The sequence below is a fragment of the Anguilla anguilla genome, chromosome 6 (assembly GCF_013347855.1).
Source record: "Anguilla anguilla isolate fAngAng1 chromosome 6, fAngAng1.pri, whole genome shotgun sequence".
In the NCBI taxonomy this organism is placed as follows: Eukaryota; Metazoa; Chordata; class Actinopteri; order Anguilliformes; family Anguillidae; genus Anguilla; species Anguilla anguilla.
Window position 1 is genome coordinate 36,651,276 of NC_049206.1, and position 24,627 is coordinate 36,675,902.

Genomic DNA, 24,627 nt, shown 5'->3' on the forward strand with positions numbered 1-24,627 from the left:
CTTTGCGATTACTGAGCGCACCAGTGCTCTCTTTCTTCTTAATGATGTTCCAAACAGTTGATTTTGGTAAGCCAGGTTTGACCTATGTCTCTGACTGTTTTTATTTCTCTACCTCATAATGGCTTCCTTGACTTTCATTGGCACAACTCTTGTCCTTTTGTTGACACATGCCTAACAGACTCCAAAGGCAATCAAAAGCCTGGAATCAAGACTAGATACTGAAAGCTCTCTTATAAGGAAGCATTTGGGCACGCCTGACTCATTAGAAACATACTTTAAGTCATCTGTCCCAAATATTATGGTGCCCTGAAATTAGGGACTGTGTATAAAATGTGCTGTAAATTCTACATGCTAAAACAAAGATGTATAAAATATCCTTTAATAAAAGCTGGAATGTGTACTTCAACCACACGTGAATTTGATTACAAATCTAAAATTGTGGAATGCAGAGCCAAATAAAAATTAAAAAAGAAAGTTTTTGTCCCAAACATTATGGGGCTCACTGTATACTCAGGTCTGTGTCAGTTTTTCTGACCAGAATTCTACATCTTCAGATAAGATTAGTTTCATGGTTTGGGGGGTTGTTTTCCTAATGTTTATTTTGCATTTTGAAAATGTTGTGTAATCCTGTCACTGGCAGGTGATTCGCAATTCAGAGCATGAGGGATGGTTGAAGGTGGACATGGCACTGGTTGCTGCGGAGGTTCTGCTTCAGACCAGTGATGAGGAGATAAAGAGCCAAACACAGGCCAGAGTGAAAGAAATCAAAGCATTATGGGAGGAGACATCTGTTTACATCACACACTGCCATAGGTACTGACACTCTGAGGCTGTTGATCTGCAGCTCCCAAAGGTTTCCCAGTTTGTGAAAGAAAGGACAGATATAGTATTAAATGCATGGCTAACCCAAACGCATGCTAAAAGAGGAGTAATGCCCAGAAAAACAAGATCAAATGTGGATAAAGACAGAAAAAATTGATGCACTTGCATCTCTCACTGTTCTGGCATTTAGTTGACCTCTACAGACTACTGTGTGAAATGTCAAAGGTGACAATTTAACATTTAAAGAGGTACTACAGTAAAAACTATTCACAGAATGCTTATCATATGGTATTTCAGGGTTAGTCTATGTCACACTCCATGGGGCACCCCTGGGAGGGACAGAAAAACAAAACAGGGAGGTACAGTATGTTAATTCCAATTTCGTCTGTTTTCATTGTCCGTGAGGGAGGTGGACAAAAATAATAAAAATAAATATTCTCCATTCACCCTTGTGGGATCCAGGTAAAAATTAATACATAAAGTATTAATACATAAACAATTAAAAATAAAATTTAAAGAAAAGCTTACAACAAATGCTTTTCAGCTAGATTCTTTGTTTTTTGTTTTTGTTTTCTCTCTCTCAGTTCTCTCTCATAAAGATCCCAGTCTCAGCCCCTGACTATGGAAAGAAGCTCATTTTTAAACCCAGAGCTTATTAGTTAATGCAACTCAGGTGTGTGTACCCATGTAACCAGTAGGCGTGGCCCCAGATTGTCCCAATTTCCTCTCCCAGACTGAGCTCTGTCACAGACTTACAGTGCAACTTTATGTAGAAGTGTGTGAAATTTGGGCTAAAAGACAGAAATTACAGAACTTTGTTGAAGCAGAACTTACACTTGTAAAACATTATGATAATAGAACCAGAAGACTAACTACATTAATTCTCTTTGTGACCAAGCTAAAAAAAAACGGCCTTTGGAGAGGGCCATAGATAATTAATGATGCCACTTTGGATGTTCCTATTTACACTATTCTGTGTGTGGCAATGCATGTTCCAGAGATGTCAAGTTTATTCAGCTTTAGCACAGACTAATGACAAGCTTATCAACTAGCTAGCCTTTGAAGTAAGAAGTAGCCATTGATAAGGACCCCTTGCAGTCACATAATGAAATATTTGTTTCACATCAAATAACTAGAAGAGTGCACTCAGTAGAGTGCAGATCTCCGCCAGGCGTGTTAGCTTTGCTGATGCAACAAGAGGCTACACAATCAATGCAACCACACAAATACAATATTACAAGTTTTTACCATGTGCCCCTGAAAATCCCAAAAACGCCGATTCAGTGAAGTAACGCTAAAGGTGGTGACATGTTAGCTAATTTCATTCATATCAGCCACGATGTGTTAGACAGAGCTAACGTTGACGTTAGTCTGGCACTTTCGTTGCAAATCTGGACAGGAACAATGTGGACAGAAACAATTCCAAAAGACCCACCAGCTATGTAAAATATCAATTTCAACGTGAAAATGCCAACAAAACAATTGCCACAAATTCAAACATTAAAGTACCCCGTTACTTGGCGCATTATTTTGTTGGCATTTTAACGTTGAAATTGACATTTTTAGCTGCGGACAGATACACAAACACACGCGACCAAATGCATAATCCCCTCCAGGCTCTCACCTGGGGGAGATAAAAAACATACAGTACATAGATGAGTTTCTACAGTGTTAAGATAGTTCTTGAAATTTTGCCCTGCAACTTCTTAACAACCTAGCCTTCAACTGCTATCCAGATTTATCATCCAGATGTGCCCACAGGTTTATTCTAAAACTCTAAAAATAAAAAAGGACATTTAATGTGAGTTATCTGTGACTGATCTTTTGGTTTTGCAGTAATGTGGTCTGGGATCTACAATTGTACAAAATGTGTTGATTTATTCTGCTCCTAACACTGATTCTGGATCTGTGACCACCTTGAGCACAGAATGTTTTGGATTATGGCTAGTGTAGGTTGAATGTTTCCCCTTGTCTCCCTGCAGCCGGATTGAGTGGTTGTGGCTGCACTGGGCAGAGTACCTGAGGGCTCAGGAGGAGTTTGAGAGGTGGCTATTGAGAATGCAGCAGGCCTTAGATCCCTATGTGGAGCTGCAGTTGGGGGTCCAGGAGAAGGTGTGGCACCTGGAGCATTACCGCGTATTGTTGGACGATGCCCGTGCCCAGGGGGCCTCACTGGAGCGGCTGCTGGAGGAAGCCTCTGATCTGCACAGCCGCACCAAGGACCCCAGCGTGGGCCCCAAGGCCCAGGAGAGCCTACGGGAGGCCTATACCCAAATCAGAGATAAGACAGAGGTGAGGGCAGGGATGGGTGGAACTACAGGGCATCGGCGTCTATATTGGAGACAGGGTAGAGGTAAGGGTGGGGCTGGGTGAGAAAGAGCAGGGTGGTGAGGGTGGGATCAAGTATGCCTATGTCTGTATCTGAGAAGAGACAGGTAGAGAGAAGCTGGGTAGGGCTACAGAACACTTACACCCAGAATACTTACAAAGTGAAGGGGAAGGTAAGAAGGGGCATGGCTCTATCTAGATCACCCATACTCTGACTAACTTCTTTTTCCTTGTTTTCTCTCTCTACTCATCTTATTTAAGAAAGTCAAATGGGGCACATTAATCTGACATTTGCAAAACAGATGTTCATGTCCTACTTGCAAAGCGGGCTAAATGGCATTTGCATGAATAGAGGGTATGCGCTGACCGGAATATACCCCCTCAGTCGGACTGAGTGGAAAAACATGCTGCAACATTGCTGCCTTTAGTAGGGGAAACTGCGAAACCGGGAGTAAAACAAACGATTATCTGCTTAAATTAAAGGCAGTTGGACTTGACAGTGATCCTTACAACTTACCAAAGAACCAGTGGTCCATGGACATTCAACAAGAAATCAGAGCTATCTTTTTACAGACTGCCGAAAGCTAAATAAAAGAGAAGCAAATGGATCGCTGGTTGCCATTTTGTGTCAGGTATGTTGGATTTTTGGGTAAACAAATGGCAACCGCAAATCCACATTTTAGTGCCTGGATTCCAGTTTCTGCGAATTGCAGTGATCCATTTGCTTCTCTTTTATTTAGCTTTCGGCAGTCTGTAAAAAGATAGCTCCGATTTCTTGTTGAATCTATTTGTACAGCCAATCGCACAACAGCTCTTTCCCATTTTAGATGTGTTTTTTGTCATGGTTCTGTGTTTCCGTCTCTGTCTTTCCTTGTTGGGCCGCCAGATGGCGGCACTTCTGTTTTGTGTCCTGCTTGTACCCTATGTAATTGTATTATTGTTTTCAATTGTTCAATTATTGTTTTTTGGTTGTCTCGTTTTCCCTTCCCTCTCTGTGGCCTGTGCATTGTGCCCTGCTGTGTCTCGTCAGTGTCTTGTCTATTTAAGTTCCCTTCTCCCTGACTCAGGTGCTGGATCCTTGTTTGGTTGTGTGTGCTTCTGGTTATGTTTCTGCCCTGCGTGTTTCCTCCTGAGATTAGCTCCCCGTGTGTTTCTGCCCAGGTTCTGTTTTCCACGCGTTTTTGGATTTTTGGATTTACTTTCTGTTTTTTCTTGGAAGAGCTGCCCTGCGAGGCCTTTTGTTCCCTTTTGTCCTGGATTTGTTTAGTAAAGTCTTTGTTCATACCATTTGGAGTTTTTAATTTTTTCCCCTCACTCTGCGTTTAGGTCCTAACCCCCCCACGCACCTGACAGTTTTTTGTGTTTTCGCGGCATTCAAGCTAACACTGCCACTCAGTAAGTTAGTCTTTCTGCCACTCAGTGGGTGTAACTGCAGTGACTTCCACCTACTGTGATGTCACGTGCATACCCTCTATAATTGATGATCTTTTTAAATAGCTCCCTGATTCACATCTGACCTGTAAACTCTTCTGAATACTGAATTATATGCAGTGTCTTGTCACAGATTTCCTTCAGGCAGACAGCGAAGGTTTAGCATTACATTACATTACATTACAGGCATTTGGCAGACGCTCTTATCCAGAGTGACGTACAACAAAGTGTATAACCATAACCAGGAACAAGTATGATGAAACCCCTAGAGAGAAGTACCGGTAACCGGGAAGTTACGGGTAACCGTAAGATTGGAGCTGGAGCTGGTCCTCAGGAAGATCAGGTCTAGGAGGTTGCCTGCCTTGTGGGTTGGGGGAGAGTGTTGTAGGGAGAGGTCGAAGGAGTGGAGTAGTGGTAGGAAGGCAGCAGACTGGGAGACCTCTAGGTGGATGTTAAAATCTCCTAGGAGGATCAGCGGGGTGCCGTCCTCAGGGAAGGAGCTGAGCAAGGTGTCTAGCTCATCCAGGAAGCTTCCCAGGGGCCCCGGGGGACGATAAATAACAATAATATAGAGGTTAGCAGGGTAGGTGATAGAGACAGGATGGAATTCAAGCAAAGACAAACACCAGGACTCAGTGTGGCTGACGTGGATTGAAGTAGAAGGACCAGTTCTAGAGTTACAAATAAAGCTGTGTATGATTCTATAACTATAAGTATTTCTGGTAGTTCACATGTAAAGAGGTGTCGGGGAGAAATGCCCATTACCTGGTACCTGGTGGTTGAATAAACAGGTTTGTGCCTGCTGAATTCAGATCTAAACTAAGCACAACAATGCAGAGATAACCAGAGCACAGGCAAATAAGCTAAGTGCAGAATAAGGTTAAAAAAATAGAATCTGATATGATCACAGCAATCCCAAGGCCTGGGGCTAAACTGACAGACGCTGCACCTAAGATAACCCTCTTCAACAGAGACGTACTTCTCCATTCTATGTTATTTTATCTGTAGCTGGATGAATGTAGCTTTATTAAACATAACCCAGCTCGCCAGGCTTTTTATGTTAACAGGAAGCAGGTACAATGTTAAGTCTTTTGTCTGCTGTATTTGTTTGTCTGTCAAGGCTCACTTTATTTTTGTTTTCAGGCATGGGATACAATATTCATTATTATTCAAGATTGGGTGGTTTCAAGATACATACTATTAACTAACTTCACGTGTCTGTTGTGCTGGTAGGAAAGAGTGTCATTGCTGCAGAAGATTGCAGAGGATCATCGTGTATTTGATGCTTCCATTCACCAGTTCTGGGCGTGGCTTGATTCTGTGTCTGTTGAACTGACCTGCTACTGTGACAGACAGGACATGCCTGAAAGCACACTTCATCCATTACAAGCAAAGGACACACCTGAAAATACACTCAGTTCTCTGCAGGTACTGAACATATACAGATAAATCTCAATGGAAGCGGCATCAAGGTGTGTGAAATTAGCTGGGCATAAAGTCTGTGCTCTGTTTCTCAGGAGCTTTGTGAGACTGTGGACAGAGAAGAGGCAACCCTGCAGCACCTTGAGGGGACAGCGGAGTCCGTGAAAGCCAACACCTCTCCACAGGGGGCAGATAGGGTTGCCTGGGAGGCAGGACGGCTGAGACAGGCCTGGGAGGGGCTGAGACAGCGGCTTCGTCTGGAGGAGGAGAGAAAGCGTGCCGTCCAGTGTGCACGGGTGGAGCACTCATCCCTCTGCGAGGAGCTGCAGGCTGATGTTTCCTGCCTCCTTCTGCGCCTTCATCACCTAGACCAGGAATTGGAACCAGAGGGCAGAGAGAGGGCAGAAGAGGAGAATGAAGTCCTGTGGAGAAAGTACAAGGTGCACCTCCACTTTATGTACTTCATAATAACACAGTCTGCCTCCCCTCACACTCCCTGGCATATAACCATAAGCACACAGTCATCTCTACCCTCTCTTCCCTTCACCTTTCCATAAGAACAAGGGTTGTCCTCCCCACCTTCCCCTCGTAGTAACCATGAGTTTTCTAAACATTTGTGCTGGTTTTCACCTACAACTTTCCCATTGGTCACATTTCACCGATAACTGTAAATCACGCTAGCAAATTCTATTTATGCATGACTGGTGTAATTATGTCTGGTAAGTTCTTTACATTAATAATATAATAATATAACATAATATAATGACGAGAACAGGCCATTCAGCCCAACAATGCTCGCCATTTTCCTAACTAAATTAGTGCTCTGATTACCTACAGACTAGATAGTGTCTGACAATGTATCAAGCCTAGTCTTGAAAATTCCCAGAGTTTCTGCCTCTACTACATGACCTGGCAGGCTATTCCACACATTGACTACTCTCTGTGTGAAAAAAATTCTTCCTAATGTATGGAATCTAACTTTTGTTAATTTCCATTTATGTCCCCTTGTTCTACTAACAGAACTCAACCTGAAGAATCTCTTGCAGTTCACTTTGTTGATCCCCATTATGAATTTAAAAGCCTCAATCAAATCACCCCTGAGTCTCCTTTTACAAAGCTTGAAGAGGTTACGCATCTTAAGTCTTTCCTCATAGCTTTTATCTTTCATACCAGGAATCAATTTTGTTGCTCTTCTTTGAACTTTTTCCAGAGCCTCTATATCTTTCTTGTAGTATGGTCCCCAGAACTGCACACAGTACTCCAAGCGTGGTCTAACAAATGTATTGTTTAAGATAAGTATAACTTCCTTGGATTTATACTCAATACTTTTGGCTATACTCCCAAGTCTTTTTCAAACTGAGCACATTCCAATTTTGTTCCTCCCATAAAGTTCTCCTGCATAATATTTTTATTTCCCACATGCAGAACTTTACATTTGGCTATATTAAATTTCATTTGCCAAGTTTCCGCCCACTTCTGGATTCTTGGATTACTTTAGTAGCTTCCAGACTATTATCTGGGCCTCCCAGTTTTGTATCATCTGCAAATTTGACTAATGTACTTTCTATGTCCCTGTCGAGGTCATTGTTATAAATGAGGAAGAGCAGTGGTCCCAGCACTGATCCTTGTGGGACTCCACTTCTAACTGCTCCCTGCTCAGATAATATCCCTACTACTACTCTTTGTGTTCTATCCTGTAGCCAGTTCTGAATCCAGTCTGAAATACATCCTCTAATTACTACTGTCTTCATTTTACTAACAAGTCTCTCATGTGGTACCTTATCAAATGCATTTTGAAGATCTAAGTAGATAATATCATATGCCTTGCTATAATCAAAAAATCACTTGGTAGCTTCTTCAAAGAATACCAGAAGGTTTCGTCAGACATGACCTTCCCTTACGAAAACCATGCTGGCTGTCCCTTAGGATGTTGCTATTTTCAAGAAATACTTGTCCAAAAATGATGGATTCCAGTATTTTACATATTATGCAAGTTAAACTTACAGGCCTGTTGTTTCCTGGATCAGTACGGTCCCCTTTCTTATATATTTGTTTTATATTACCGTGCTTCCAGTCCTCAGGTATTTCTCCAGTTTCTAAGGACTGCCTAAAAATACCTGCCAGTGGTTTAAAAATTATCTCAGCTAACTCTTTGAGTACTCTTGGGTACATGCCATCAGGACCTGCTGCCTTGTTTGTCTTAAGTTAAGTAATTCATGTAGTACTTCTTTATCCTCTATTTCAGTAGCTGATAAGACTTTCTGAGTACTGAATATGCCTTCCAGTCTATTAGTAACCTCTTCTCTAGTAAAACTCTCAACAAAATAACTATTTAAGGCATCAGCAATGTCTTTATTCTCAGGAAGCTCCTTCTTCATTTCTGATGCACTTGATATCCTTTTTCACTTTTCTACTTTTTCTTTTTCCTACTACAGTATTGAAAGACAGGTTTAGGTTTACTTTTTGCATCTACGGCAATTTGTCTTTCAAAGAGCCTCTTGGCTTCCCGTAGATATTTTTTAACCTTAGCACGCATTGTAGAGGTATTGTCCAGGGAAATTGCATGTGGCTTACTCACTCGCTGGTACCTTTGTTCCAAAGTTGTGGTGAAGAATTACACACTCAAAAAAATCCACTTCAGAAACCGTTGAACAGAATGAACAGAATGATTTATTAAACTTCCAAAATTAAATGGTCAATAAACGGTACTCAATTACTAATACTAGCGCGTACAATGAAAATAACCACTATTCCATGAATGTACTAATTATTTATTCTCTTTTAATCTTAATAATTATTTATCCTTTACAATAATATTTTAATATCAAATGAACTTTGTCTAATCAATGTTAATTATCTTTAATCATGTCTACAGTTTTGCATAGCTATGTTTTGGCCTCCACATGCATATTACAGTAATCAGCACTATTACTCTCAGTGCTGTTATTTTTATACTGTATATCTTATACAGTTTTTTTTTCCCTCAAACTCTCCCGTATGGCTTTGTTCAGGGCCGGCCTGACCCAATAAACAAAGTAAACATTTGTTTAGGGCCCCACGATTGGTTTGGGGCCCCCTCCCTTTTTTCCAACCAATTAATCTAATAAACAGAACACAACTGTATGAAATAGTAGTATGTATGTAGTATGAAATGTAGTATGTTTCGTTTCATATATTTTTCAAAATTTCTTAAACCTAATTTTGGAACTAGGAAGGAGGATTTTAAATTGTGGGTGCGGACGATGCCGCAGCACACTTTAGATTACCGCCGACAGGCAGGCGAGGTTAGTGTCTACTGTTACTGCCTGTCAACTGCCAGCAGTAGCTAGGTGTCCACTGTCCAGCTGCCATGAAACGAATGTACCCATCTGGGTCGGAACGTTAGCCACCTGTTCTGAAATAAATCTGGGATAAGGAGGTGAGGATTGCATTGCGTGTTTGTTTGTGTCACGTTTATTTGTAACGCACTGAGTGATAAACTACGTAAACCATAACAGCACCAATACGTTAGCTTAGTTAGCTAGCTACAAACTTTAGCTAACAACGTTGAACTTAACTAATGTTTTCCGAGGAGCCAGTGAAGGTTGAGAGAATGACCCTACACGCCAACGTTAGCTAGCTAGCTAGTCAAAGTTAGCTTTTTGGATGTTTTAAGTGTTTATTTCACCCTTTCTATTCTGAGTTTCAACCCGGAGTATTTTTGTTCAAATCTGCTACATTAGGTTGTTTTAATATATATATTTTAAATAAATAATTGTGTTCCCTAAGACAATGGCTTTTTCATTAATCTAAATATATTTCTGTTGGTGACAAAGCTGGCTGGGGCTTGGGGTGGTTTTCGACCGAAACAGAGGGCCCCATATGGACTTTTTGTTTAGGGCCCCCAAAAACCTTGGGCTGGCCCTGGCTTTGTTTATCCACTGGGGGGAGCATTTCTTCAACTTACTTTTTCTTACCTTTAAAATAAATTTACTTTGTACCTCAAGAATAGCCCTTTTGAACCTACCCCACTTTTCATTCACAGTCTTGCAGTTAAGAAGTTTCACCCAGTCAATATTACTTAAAATTTCTTGTTGAAATTGGCTCGTCTAAAATAAAAAATTCTGGCCATAGAGGAGGCCTTGTTAATTTGCCATAATACATCAAATCTAACTGCAGAATGATCGCTAGTCCCAAGTGGCTCAATTACCTCTATGCTACAAATTCTGTCCGAATCATTAAATAGCACCAGATCCAGAATTGATTTCCCTCTTATGGGCTGATTGAAATACTGTGACAAAAAAGGTCATTTACAACATCTAAAAATTCTTCTTCATTTTCCCCTTGTCCTGTCATCATTTCCTAATTAATAGCAGGGTAATTGAAGTCACCCATAATAATAGTCTCACAATCCTTACAAGTTTGTTTTACTTTTCCAAAGAGCGTTGAGTTCACATTACTTTCTGAAGCTGGCGGCCTGTAACACATTTCTATCGTAAGGCCCTTTTCATGTTCCCCTATAAGCTTTATCCAAATATCTTCACTAGGCACAAGCTGGTCAATTTCTGGAATTTTCTGCACATTAAAAGTTTCTTTTACATAGAGAGCTACACCCCAGCCTCTCTTATTGGATCTATCCTTCCTAATGAGTTTGTACCCTTCTATATTTTATTCATCCCCATCTTCATCTCTGCAATCCCAACTATGTCATAACCCCCTCTATGTATAGCAGCTTCAAGTATAAAAATTTATTTTTTAATACTTCTAGCATTTAAGCAAATACATTTCAGATTATTACTTCTACACATCCTCTCCTGTTCCCTCACCCCCGCCATCCCAAGCCACACTTACTACAACTTTGCTTTAACAAGATTTCATCAGTGTTCACACTATTATAGGAAGCCCTGACAGCTTCCATCCTGGCAGTCTGCACTCCCCTACCCTTTTTACTTTCTGACCTCCCTGCCCCCAAGTCCCTAGTTTAAATAATCCTGTGCTACCTTAAGCATACGCTGGCCCAGTGCTGCAGTATCCCTCCGGTTTAGGTGCAGCCCGTCATGCTTGTACAGGTCACCCCTGTCCCAGAAGAAGTCCCAGTGCCCCATAAACCTATACCCCTCTTTCCTACACCAGGTTTGTAGCCACGTGTTAAAACTCCAAATAAAATGGACATGGTACCGGTAGTATTCCAAAAAAACTGCCGTGGAGGTTCTGCTCCTAATCTTTTTTGCTTACTCCACAAATTTGTCCTGCAGAACCTATGTCATTAGTTCCTCCGTGAACCATGACCACTGGATCCCTCCCCGCTCTGGCCAGGAGCTTGTCCGCACGCTCCAGGAGATCTCCGACCTGGGCATCAGGCAGGGAACATACCGTACGAGACTCCTTTTCATGAAAACAGACTATGCTGTGTACCCCCCGAATAATTGAATCCCCCACTGACTGACTTTTTTTTCTGACTTGATATTGTGGCAGTTGAGTCTATGTATGGCCTGGTTTTTCAACAGGGGGTCTGCGGATCCCTAGGAGTCCTTGAAAGTGCTGTAGGGGATTGCTGGCTAGTCATTGATAGGCAATGACTATATAGCTTTGGGAATTTAAAAAATGTATATAACCTTTTTTAACTTGGGGATCCCCAGGTTGACTTTGAGCCTTGGTGATCCTGCTAATGCCCTCTCGTCCAAGCTATTTTAATTATCTATGCTGGAAACACTTAACAGAATTGTTAATGGTCATTTTCGATGCAAGCTGAAGTCCACATGCTTGTACAGTTCAGGCAGTATTAACCCCTTAGTGCACATTCCAAATCTGAACAATCCTTGCCCATTTGGGGGGTACTCTATTTAAAGCTTTATAACTCTAGATGTGAGCATCACAGATTCTTTAAAAATGGTTTAAATGAAGCAAGACATTTGTAGCATTTACAATACTAACTTAGATTAGTTTATATTCACAATTTAGGAATAAATAAAGTGCCACAAATGCAATTATCTAGGCAAAAAATCTAAAATCAATTTTCTCTTTTTTAGTTTGCAATGAATACTGAGAGATTGCAGATATACAGCAGGTTAAACTATACATGTCCTGGATCAAAACCTCCTTGACCACAAGTGCTTCAAATTGAAGGGTGGATACGCAGAACTACTAAAGATCTATTAATCAAAAAGTAAGCAGTGTAACCAGTGTCTCCAAATCGATACAAAATATCCGAATTATGCATTGCTGTAAATCACAACATAACATGTATTTCACTACAAATCAACTGTTTGAATGAAGAAACTCACTGTTGCATCATGTTCAAGTGTGAACTACAAGCTTTCCGTCAGTACAGTGGTCTAAAATAGCTATGGGTCCAGAAACATATCCAAAATCTCTCCAAAAATGAATAAAATGTTTTTTGTCCATTATGAAGCATATAAATGAGCCCCTTATGAAGGTTTGAGATGAAACATTGATATCAGATTGAAAAATAATGCAAAAATATTATTACACAATGCGGTACAGTACCTAAATGTGTAATAATTAACTCTTGTATGTACTTCTATGCTCTGTTCTCTCATATGTTTTCTTGTTTGGGGATGGGACGACATGAAAACAATTTTCAACCGTCCACCACGTTTTGGCAATGTTCAAACTCTCACGTCATAACTGTTGCATGCATCACAAAAACTACTAAACTACCAACGAACGCTTACATTACATTACATTACATTACATTACAGGCATTTAGCAGACGCTCTTATCCAGAGCGACGTACAACAAGTGCATAGGTTCATGATGTAGAGGTGCAAAAGAAACACTAGAGTGAAGTAAGGATCGTAGTGCCAGAAGTGACCACATCGATCAGGACTCCAACCCTGTAGAGTAAGCTTGTTCAGCAAGCAAGAATCCTACCAAGTACAAACTAGCACTGGAATCACATCTAATCACACCTAATCAGACAAAAACAATCCTGCCAGATACACTAACATAATCATATTATCCTAACTAGGTACAGTGAGCTGAACTATAGGCTAGGGAGGGGTGGGGAGAGGTGCAGCCTGAAGAGATGAGTCTTTAGTCTGCGTTTGAAGGTGGTGAGATTCTCTGCTGTTCTGACCGTCACGGGGAGGTCATTCCACCAGCGAGGGGCCAGGACAAACAGCAGACGGGAGCGGGAAGTACAGACACGAAGAGGGGGAGGTGCCAAGCGTCCAGAGGTGGCAGAACGGAGAGGTCTGGCTGGTGTGTAGGGTCTGATGATCCTCTGAATGTACCCTGGTGCTGACCCCTTAGCTGCCTGGTATGCAAGCACCAAGGTCTTAAATTTGATGCGAGCCATAACAGGCAGCCAGTGGAGGTCAGTGAGCAGGGGGGTGACATGGGAATGTCTGGGGAGGTTGTAGACCAGACGCGCTGCAGCATTCTGGATGAGCTGCAGGGGTCTGATGGCGGATGCTGGCAGACCAGCCAGTAGTGAGTTGCAGTAGTCCAGGCGGGACAGGACCATCGCTTGAACCAGGAGCTGGGTTGCGTAGGTGGTGAGGAAGGGGCGGATTCTCCGGATGTTGTACAGGAAGAACCTGCACGTTCGACTCACCGCTGTGATGTTCTGGGAGAGGGACAGTCTGTTGTCCATCACCACTCCAAGGTTTTTTGCGGTGGGTGATGATGACACCACACTGTCCCCTAGGGAAATAGAAAAGTCGAGAAGGTTAGAGGATGGAGCAGGGATGAAGATCATCTCCGTCTTACCTGGGTTCAGCTTAAGATGGTGGTTATCCATCCAGCTCTGGATGTCCCTCAGGCAAGCAGAGATGCGAGCAGAGACCTGAGTGTCAGAGGGCGGGAAGGAGAGAAAGAGTTGGGTGTCATCGGCATAACAATGATAGGACAACCCATGGGCAGAGATTACAGGACCAAGAGATTGGGTGTACAGGGATATTTCACACATTACAGTGTGAAATATCCTCATTATAAAATACCACTAATCTATTTTAAGACACTCCATTTCAAAAATAACGTGTATAACCGAAATATTTTGAGCAGTAATACTTACATAGCAATAATGAAATCTTATCTGTGTTCAGTAGATAAAGACAGAGACAGTAAATCAATGATACAATTCTATCCGCTTCTGTTTTACATGAGAAAACGATGTCAGCTAGGTCTATCAGCAAACATATGGCTTAGCTATGCTCAGAAGTCCCCAATAACAATAGTATTTTCCAAGAAATCACGAAAAATCGTTGACAAAGTTTCGCCAGGTGCAGTGTCTTTTACTGCTCCCACAGAGTGAATGCGTAAGTGAATGCGATGATGAGAAAATTTCGGTTACGCTGAAATATAAAACACTATTCCAAAAGCAAAATTAGACGTTATCCATCATTAGAAAGCTTATACTCTCACCTACTGAATAAATGAATTGTCAATCAAGCCAGACTGTACTAAAAAGGGCGACAACGTCGTAAACACTAGAAGATGCAGCTTTATTAAATGCAGCAAGGACCATACCATGCCATTATCACATAACAAAGAAAAAAAAGAGAGCAGGGAATAGTTCGATCTGACAAGAACCAACTTCTGATCTTCTCTCCTACTCTGGCCGAGAGAGTCTGCGCAGGCGCCCTAGCCTGGCTCCCTTGTATGTTCTTAAAGTAACAGTACCCCCGTTACAAGTTGCAGATGAGACTGCAGGGAGGGGGTCCTTGTTAAATGAACGACCAGAGCGACAATGGTGGCGCTGCAAAAATCTGTATTCGGCATAGTTGTCATGTATCGTCTACTAATGAAAGTAAAACAAAGAGTTTCTGTTTTTAACTCATATTTTGGTTGCAGTAGCACTGCATGTCTGAGTTAAGCAATCTCGGCACACTGGCGTGCCAACCACTAGGGGCTTTGCACTAAGAGGGTAATACTGAAAAACTGACATTGAATATGGAAAAAATTAAGTCCTTCTCACAACTCCTTCTGAAATATTTTTCAGGTTGTGACCTCAGTATTTGGTTTTCCCATGATTAAGTATGTGAATAACGAATAAGCATTCCCTACAATTGGTCATTTTTTTCCTTCTCATCGTGTGACCCTTCAATAAGAAATACATACCTGCCATGAAAAAATTCAGGGCAGGTCACCTGTTTTCTCATTATATGACCCTTCAATGCATAAACAGCTGCTTGCCCTGTTTGAGTAATTTCACTTTTAGTCTAAACAGAGTGTAATATTTTTCACTGTGCTACCTGTCCTTAGGGTATACTGGATAGCTCATTACACCCCTGCTGCTTATTAGCATGACATGAAGGTACTAATTTGAGTATATATTTAAATTCAATATCGCCAAGACCTTAGATGTGTGAAGGTTGGGTAGTATGCTGTTAGTAGATATACCATGGAAGGATCTCGGCATAGCATCACATTATTATCTCCGCCAGGCGTGGGCCTGGAGGGATTATGCATTTGTTCGGGTGTGTGTGTTTGTGCATGTGTCTCTGTCTGCGGCTAATCTCGCATACTGGGCCGATCAGCCTAATATTTGTTGTGCATGCTGACAGCAGGCCAAGGACCTGAATTCTGGAATATTTTGCAAAGCGCTCAACGACAAGTATTTTATTTGAATTAATTTCCATCATTGTCCATTGAAATACATTGACTGCTAACTCCTCACTCCTCCTAACCGGCCGGTAGGGGCCGCAAGTGATCAACAACTGCTTCCAAACGGACAGACACGCCTGGCGGAGATCTGCACTCTACTGAGTGCACTCTTCTAGTTAAAAAATGTATTTGCTTTGTGTAAATTCCTTTATCTAGAGTGGCTTAAAAATCTCACATTTTACATACTATCAGGTCAATAGTTCACTGAATCAATTCAGGTTAAGTGATCAAGGGTAAAATGGGTACAGTGCAGTTCTCCACCTGGAATCTGAAACTACAGTCCCTGAATTACAAAAAGAGCTCCATATTTCTTGGTCATTGAATGAACAATGAGCTTCTCTAAGTGAATACGCACTGTAGTATAGATAAAGGAGAAGTATATTGCTGTACACTTAATTGTTGTGTTGAAGGTATATAAAACAACTTCCACATCTGTTTAAGGTATTATAGCCATATCCTCAACAGATTCCAGTTTTTATTTGCAGGCCAGTTAATAGGGAGGGTCTAAAGAAAGGAATGGTTGAAAAGAAACAAAGAACAAACACACCTCTCACAATTACAAAAAGTGCATCTCAGTTAGGTATCCCAGTGAAAAATTCATATAACAAATGAAAGTTATTTTTAAGAGATATATGCTGGTGAATGCAGATCAGCCTTTGTCACATTCAGCACAATTATCTTCTTCTTTTTCCCACGGCGTGCAGGAACTGCCGCCGTGGGCTATGCATGGCAAATTGTGGTCACTCACTCACTCAATCACTCATTCATGGACGACCTGTGGGACGCCTGTGCTGGTGGTGCTTTGTTTAGTAGGTGGTGCTTCTTTTAGTAGGATGCATGCGCAGGTACATCTCCCAAAATCACCACTTCGAACGGCACAATATTTTTAAGCACCGCTTTATCGCCTAACGTTACTTTAGCTAACCCTAACATGTTAGCATTTTGCCTACTTTAGTTAACCTACTTAGCGCGTACCACCGATACAGATGTATGGCCACACGGAGGACAACAAATAACGTTACAGAGGTGAGGACATGCCATAGCTAGCTAGCTATATAGTTAGCCAAGTTTTACTCATGACACTTTGTACAGGTGCGCCGTGGGTCTGCACGGTTTCGTGCTTGTATATTTTAAGTTAAGTCCTAATGTTGCTCATTTAGGAATTTTGTTTCCTGGTGGGATGTATTACATTACATTTGCATGTTTGTGTGTGCTTGTCTGCGTAAGACCTGCGTCTAGATTTTTGCATGCATTAACTGCATTAGATTTGTGTGCTTGTAACTGTGTGTGTGTATGTGTATGTGTGGGGATGGGTGGCGGGGGTGTCAAGTGTGACTATAATTGACCTGTGTGTATTATATGTGTATGTGTAAGACTTCCATGTTTTACATTTTTGTGTGTGTGTTTCCAGGACATCCACATGGCTGTGGCAGCAGAGGAGCCACATGTGGAGCAGCTTAAAGGCAAGCTTACTGAGCTATTCCATATATCTCAGGACCCCATGCCCCTCTCTGACCAGGTGCTGGCTGTGTTGAAGCAGTACCAGGGGTGAGTTCCTTTCAGAACTGTTCCATAATTTTCTCAAGGTTTATTCTGTCTATCCTAATGCAAAGCTGAAGTATTATTGTCTCAGATAAAAAATTGAGAATATTTTCTGAAAAAGGTCTATGAGTACATCTGAAAGATAAGCATGAGCCTGCCATCATGTTGTAGGTTGAAAGGTCATGCATTCACGCTGTTGACACAGAGGGAAACTGCTCTGAGGCAGCTTCTATTGGACCCACTGCAAGGCTTCAGTAAGTGGAGTCTGCTGGTCACCCAGATTCTAGAGGCATCTGGTGATGTGACTGACTTCTCCCACATTACCCTACTGGTGCAGAGCATTAAGGTAAACAAACGCCCCTGCCCCCGCTGGGTGGGGCGGCATGCCCATACCTATACAGCACAGAGAGTTTGACAATTTTCAGGGTTCCCTACAGAAATAACCACAATGACCACAGACTCTCAGCCCTTAAAACATTCATTTCTGTACCTTCTGACCCAATTTCAACACACAGAATTCACAAACAACTTCACGCGTCCACGCAATATAGCCCTAAACTTAGGGGATTTTGCAGTTTTTCCTTATTCTTCTTTTTCCTGCCTGAAGTGCTCCTATCCCACGAATATATTTCACCATTGGTCTTTTTTAACGTACATCAACCAATAAAAACATCGGATTCAAACACAAAATGGACATAAGCTTGTACGTTTTAAAGCAGCCTTTTCCTTTAGAACTGTCAAAACTGGGTTCAAGTCCCCCTATATATCCTTCACAACACACAAACAATTCATAGGTCTGTCGTGCTATAGCCCATTAAAAACACTTCCATTTTTAATTTTGACGTACACTTTCATTTCTTTGGCATTCATGGTAAAGGATTGAATCAATGCATACATGTTTCTTTCAGAATGTAGGCTGTGTGTTTGCATGCATTTATGTGTATGCATGTCTGTAATAGACTACATTTATATATGAATCACTATTATCACTTACTCATTACAAACACAGTGCAAAAGGAAATGATATCTGATGAAAAACAAGTTTTCAACGTACAAAAATGGCAAGTTACTGACACATACAAAGCACTGTCTATAACTCACTCATTCAAGTTGGAAAAATTTAGGCCAGCCATTAAAAGTATTGATATAAAAATTACACAAAGTTACTGTACTACAAACAATATTGGCTATCTTACCTCACACAAATTAAAGAAGCTGTATTCCAAAGCAGTGCACATCAAAGTGTCTAATAACAACAATTGCCTCATGCAAGACATTTCAATGAATGTATAAAACTGCCGGTGAATACCTACAGAAAACATATTCCTCCAAAAAACATATATTTATACTTGCTTGTCAAGTTCATTTTACTAAATGTAGAAGTTCTTGTATATTTGCTACTTAAAATAAATATACTAAACTCCTCAAAAAAAGTTTGGAAATTTGTGTTTGGTCGATCATATCTCTGTTGTCACTGTATTATTAACATTGTATGTTATATCATTGGAAAGCCTGTTCACTCCCTTTACAATGATGTCCCATTTGTAAGGATCATGCATTTGTGGGATGAGCAACACAGCTGATTATGTGGGTGGGGTCCCAAGTGAAATGTGCCAAATTATCCTGCCAATGTCAAGCAGTGCATTCTCCTGTTGGTATTGACTCTACTGTTTTGAGATATTTGGGGGATTGGATGATTGAACTCTATCAGTAACAAGGAACAAACAAGACATATTGTTTGGGACTTCATTGTAAAGGGAATTTAACAGGCTTTCCAATGATATAAAATGCTAATAATACAGTAACAACAGAGATATGATCAACCAAATACAATTTTCCAAACTTTTTTTGAGGAGTTTATATACATACATACTTATATAGATACTTACACACATACATAGAATACTTCTTTATCCCCATGGGGACATTTCCATAGTAGCATGTAACATTCACATTTACAAACAGACATTTATGCCAAGCAACATACAATCATTCACGCAACAGAAAGGTGGAGTGGATAAATACATACATACAGATACAAATTTGACATATTCACGTCTATTCAATCAATCTAGACTCTTACAAACCTATCGACACATATGTTTGGCCCGTTAATGTACTATATACTTGTACACACAGGGCCAAGTGATTGAAACAATTTATGAAACACTGGCTAGCACTGCTTTGGAATACAGCTTCTTTAATTTGTGTGAGGTAAGATAGCCAATATTGTTTGTAGTACAGTAACTTGGCGTAATATTGATATCAATACCTTTAATGGCAGGCCTAGATTTTGGCAGTTTGAATGAATGAGTTATAGACAGTGCTTTGTACTGTATGCATGAGTAACTTGGCATTTTTGTACGATGAAGACGTGTTTCTCATCAGATGAATTATTCCAGTATAGTAACAGAGTACTCAAATCATAATGAAGACTATCCAAATGTGTACTGTCACACCAGGTGCACCATTTCGAAAACATTTACAAACATCTGAAATACCTCAACTACAGGAAACAGGAGGGGCTATGGGTGTTCTGAGTGTAGAGTGTAGGCACTAAAACACTGGCTGGCCTCCCTAACAATCTAACCATACCGAGATCTGCATGGCAGAGAACTTGAACAACTTCTACTTCAGGTTTGACCAGCATGACTTCACACTGGAGAGGGAGGAGCTAATATCTGATCTGGCTACCATGTCACTCACCTCTGCAAATCCACCGACCAGTTCTACTAGCTTTCTACAGGTGCTTCATTGAACCCATCATCACCTTCAACATAACAGCCTGGTTTGGTCCTTTGAGTGACATCCACCATAATCCTCAACAAAATCATCAGAATGAGCAGCAAACTAATTGGACTGGACCTAGAACCACTAAGCAGCATCTACAGCAGACAGGCTAAAATAAAAGGACTACAAATAGCCTTAGATACCACACACACACTACACAACCTACAGCCACCTACCTTCAGGCCGCAGATATAGGTCACTCCCATTCAGGACCAAGCGGGCCATGTCAAGCTTTGTGCCTACTTCCTTCAGACTCATGTCTGAGCTAGCTTGGGTGCTTGACCTTATTTATTAGTATTTGTTTATGGACATTTTTTTAAAAAGCATTTTTAAAGTTACAATCTCAAAGATCTCCGTTTCGTTCTCTTTGGCGGTACCAATGGCAATGGTAATTGCAGGTGTGTTTTTGGACCTCACTTCCCAACTTCCAAACAGTGTCACCTGTGTGATGTCAGTCAGTTGGCCCCTGGCCATGGTAACACTTACTATTTACTGAATAAAAAATGGTTGTTATAAAAGTAACGTTATGTACATACTCATTCATTGTCTAACATTAGGCTAACTTATTATCTTTACACTGCCGAGCTGGGTTAAAATGCTGTAGCAGACCTGGGGTAGAATTAGTGATGATCAGTTTCCACAGACGTTCTTTATCCACCTTTTGCCTGGTATGAACATCTTTATGCTGCAGACAATAATCCGTGGGATTCGTTGTGGCTCGTGCAAATATGTATCTTGTGCACAATAAACATTGTCTTTCTCGTGAATGATTGTTGTGTGATATTTTTGAAACAGCTGCCTTGCAAAATGTTACCCCTGGTGTTTCTGGTTTTGCTAGCTAAACTGTTCGAGAATAAATCTGAGCTGGGCGTTAAATTAGCAATCAGAACAAGAAGAATAAAACAAAAACAAAGGAGATTTCATCAAAAAAGGGCATCTAGGCTGAAGGAACATATGAGGAAGCGTAATAAAATAATAACAACGTTAATCCATACTGCCAAATTTTTTTATTTAGTTTTCTCCGGCTTGACATCTTTACACAGAAATCAGATCTGCTCCACCTATACCCTGGGGTTAATGCTCTGTGTAAAGACGGCTTTATTCCGATCATTATAATGTATTGATGAACTTGATGGCAATGTAAATAACGGTAACGTTAAGGCCAGTACAGATAAATGATTCGCAAGGAGACAAAACAGTTTTAGAATGTTGCAGAGAAAATTGCAGCAGTGTGAACTGGTTAGTTGCAGAGCGTCTTGAGTGTCTTGCCAGTTCAGATCATGATTCGCAACGAGACTGGATGCAACTTGCAAAATTCCAAGACGTCGGATTGTAAACTTTCTAAAACTGCACTTAGCGATTTGACAAGGTGGGTCTTTTGAGACCCCAGGCAACGGCTTCAGACGCTCTGCAACTAACCAGTTCACACCGCTGCAGTTTTCTCTGCAACGTTCTAAAACTGTTTCGTCTCATTGTGAATCATTGATCTGAACTTACGGGGAAGCCACACTATACGTGGCCCTGCCGCGCGGCGGCGCCACCTCCATTCATTTTGAATGAGGGGTGGCGGCCAGACCCCGCAAGGCATGTTGGGATTGCCGGCGGCGCGGCGAGAGGCGGTGAGGCCGCGGGGGAGATGGCAAAAATTCAACTTTGACCCCCTCGCCGCGTCGCAGTAACCAATCTGATTTGATCTAATGATCCGTCAAGTAAATTGTCCCTATTTTTTTCTCATTTTAGTTCCACATTCTATCGTTCCACAATGGAGGACCTAACTCGTAATTGCCGTATCGGGTTTCCCAACTTAATAAAATCTCCTACAGAGACATTGATAAGAGGAACGCAGCGTGGAGAAAAGTCTTTGAAATTGTCGGTGGCTCTGCAATGTAGTTATCGCCGTTAGCTACTTTCACTGTCCAGTCTGAATAAATATCATTTTTGCAGTAACCTAGCTCTGAAAAATGTTAATAAGCTGCCTAGCTAGGCTGTCTAATGTCTAGCTATAGTGAGTAACAACAAACAATAACAAACAAAACAAATCTTCCTAATGTATTAGTTGCTAGTTGTTCGTTTCTACCAGCCACCTAGCTAGCTAACCAGATATAAGTTTGAAGGCATTATCTGGCTAATTAGCCAGACAATGTTTTTGTTGTTGGTTGTTACTCACTAGCTAGACATTAAACAGCCTAGTTAGGCAGCAGACTAACATATTTCAGATCTAGGTTACTGCAAAAATGATTTTTATTCAGACAGGACACTGAATATGAAGCACGATATTAAACCCGGTCAACATTTAACGAACACAACTGTCTGTCAAAAATAGGTGACACGCCCACAAACAGCTGATTGTGGGGACGCGGCGACAGGCGGCTGTTGCCGCGTATATTGAGGCTTCACCGTTACGCCGGGCACCCACCGCACGCGTAGCGTAAGTGTCGCGTAAGCAGCACGGCGCGGTGCGTCGTGTGTCTACACGGGTTCCGTATGTGTCGCGCAAAGGCTTGCTTAAAGTTCTATATTCCTAGTAGCTCTCGCAGTCTGCAGTGGGATTACATCGTGTATTTCACGTTTGTTCACAACTGTTGATTATGGGTTAAGTGAATACTTGGTGAGAGACCTTTATCAGTTTGTTAATTTAGTAATATTTTGTTAACTCATGTAAATACGTGAGAAAGTAAACGCTTTAAAGAATTACCATAAGCTTAAATCGCAACGTAGCCTACATAATAATCAATCTCAAACTGCATTAATTTATTTGCTTGGTTAACAAGCGTGCCGACTTTATGAAGAATATGTAATGATCATAATAATAATAAATAATCCATAATCAACCATTGGGAATTCCCGTGTCGTCTTGTTATTCTTGTCAAAACATTTATATGATCAGATTTAGTCAAATCAGCTAATCGTCAAAAAGATAGCGTAACAGTTTAAACTTGAAGGGATATAAACACCACAACACTGGAAGCTTTGAAGTACAAGTGTAATAAAGGCTTGCTTACAACTTCATTTATAAAATACGTGCATTTTCATCGGCAAGACCACTAAATCTGATTTTTTTAAAGCTCTGTGGATTATCTGATTTTTATTAACAAGCCCTTTTTGAAAGCACGGCGAGCGAAGACATCGGAGAAGTCAAATAGGCTGAGCAATGGTTGGTTAAAAACTACCTTCCAACACTCGAGCTAACAAACCGCTGCTCGGTGCATTCACTTCTACATCATTCAATAGGCTACGTCTTTCTGTGGTGTATTTTCATATTTACCCCACCCCCTTCGCAAAATAAGATGGCAAAACTAAGTTTGCATTTTTCCCAGGTTCGTTTTTTTTTTTTTTTTGCCCTGCAAGGACAATACAAAAACGAAAAGGCTTGTACACACCCCCAATAGTCTATTATAAGGATGAAATATAAATCAGAGCATGTATACCTAGCATTTTAGAGCATATTTCTGTGTATAAACAGGTCATCATGACACGCGGCAAGCAGAGAAATAGAACAGAAGCGGAAAAACTACGCTTCAGTTCGCTTGTGTCGCACAAGTTTCGCAGCCGGTTCGCAACACATTCGCATCTGGTGTAGAGGACGTTTCCCGCTGCCGTTGTAATAACAATACTTCAACTAAGCTTCACTTACGCGTGTCGTGCGCTCGCGGCTGCTATGCGTGCAGTGGGTGTCCGGCTTTAGTTAGCAACGTTGCAACAACGTAGCGTTGCATTCGAGAGACGGTTTGCGAGGTCGGTACCGGTTGGTAGCGTTAGCTAGGGTTTTTGCTAATTGTTAGCTGACATTAGATTATGTTAATTCAAATTCAATCAAATTTTATTTGTATAGCATATTTTACAGCAGTTGTCACAATACCCTTTACAGACAACCCTGGCCTAAACCCCCACAGGAAAAAGCCCAAGGCAACAGTGGCAAGGAAAAACTCCCTGTGGCAGATGGGAAGAAACCTTGGAAGGAACCAGGCTCAAGGGGGAAACCCATCCTCCTCTGGTCGGCTCAGGGTGCCGACTGGTGACCAACATGTCAGGTTTATAAGGTTTATGATTTGGCTCAGATGATGGGGAACAGCAGGTGGCGACAGATGTGGGCAGGGTGGAGGCAATGACGATTTAGCTAGCTAGTTAACGCAACGTTAGCTGATATGAGAGATGGCTACTGTGCGCAACATTTACTAAACTAATGTTGCCTTTCTTAAGGCGTTAACTGTACAAATAGCTATGTAATTTAGTAACGTTACATTGTCATCAAATGTAATACGAAATCTGCATCAACAAATAATATGCCCTGTCATGTTACACAAAATCTTTTTAGGGTTCCATAACCTTCCATGTTGGCTCACACTCCACTCATGAGTTGTGTCTCAAAAAGGCCTCTCATCCCTCACACCCAAGTGGCCCTCAGAGTCAGGTTTTGCTGACATCGCAGTAAAGGTCATTCAGAGATGAGAGTTTAATGGTGAGGGGGTTAATAAAGCTCTCAGCATTAGGAGGCAAATACATAAATTCCTTCTTCCAGTGTTGCCCCTGTCTATATAAAACCAATCAATTTGGTTTTATATTTTATATTTAAAAGACTTAAAGCTCTTTAAGACTAAAAAATTTGAGAAACAGGATAAGGGGTCTTCCGAATAATTGTGGTGCGCAGCTCATGGCTGGAGCGCTTTTTTCAAGACCAAGTAA

At 41.2% G+C, this 24,627-nt stretch overlaps 1 protein-coding gene across 9 annotated transcripts in view; it reads left to right on the plus strand.

Moving 5' to 3' along the window:
* The window catches only part of LOC118230112 (nesprin-3-like), a 78,513-nt gene that overhangs the window by 25,060 nt on the left and 28,826 nt on the right, over positions 1 to 24,627 (plus strand). For 8 of the 9 annotated variants that reach the window (XR_004765795.1, XM_035422894.1, XM_035422896.1 and 5 more), the window contains 6 exons: positions 641 to 813; positions 2,805 to 3,114; positions 5,815 to 6,009; positions 6,099 to 6,443; positions 17,024 to 17,160; positions 17,326 to 17,500. Coding sequence is in view for 8 of the 9 variants with exons in the window: in XM_035422894.1 (XP_035278785.1) it covers positions 641 to 813; positions 2,805 to 3,114; positions 5,815 to 6,009; positions 6,099 to 6,443; positions 17,024 to 17,160; positions 17,326 to 17,500 (1,335 nt within the window). In the remaining variant the exon portion in view is untranslated. The remainder of the gene's footprint in view (positions 1 to 640; positions 814 to 2,804; positions 3,115 to 5,814; positions 6,010 to 6,098; positions 6,444 to 17,023; positions 17,161 to 17,325; positions 17,501 to 24,627) is intronic. The other variant, XM_035422900.1, reaches the window with a different exon arrangement.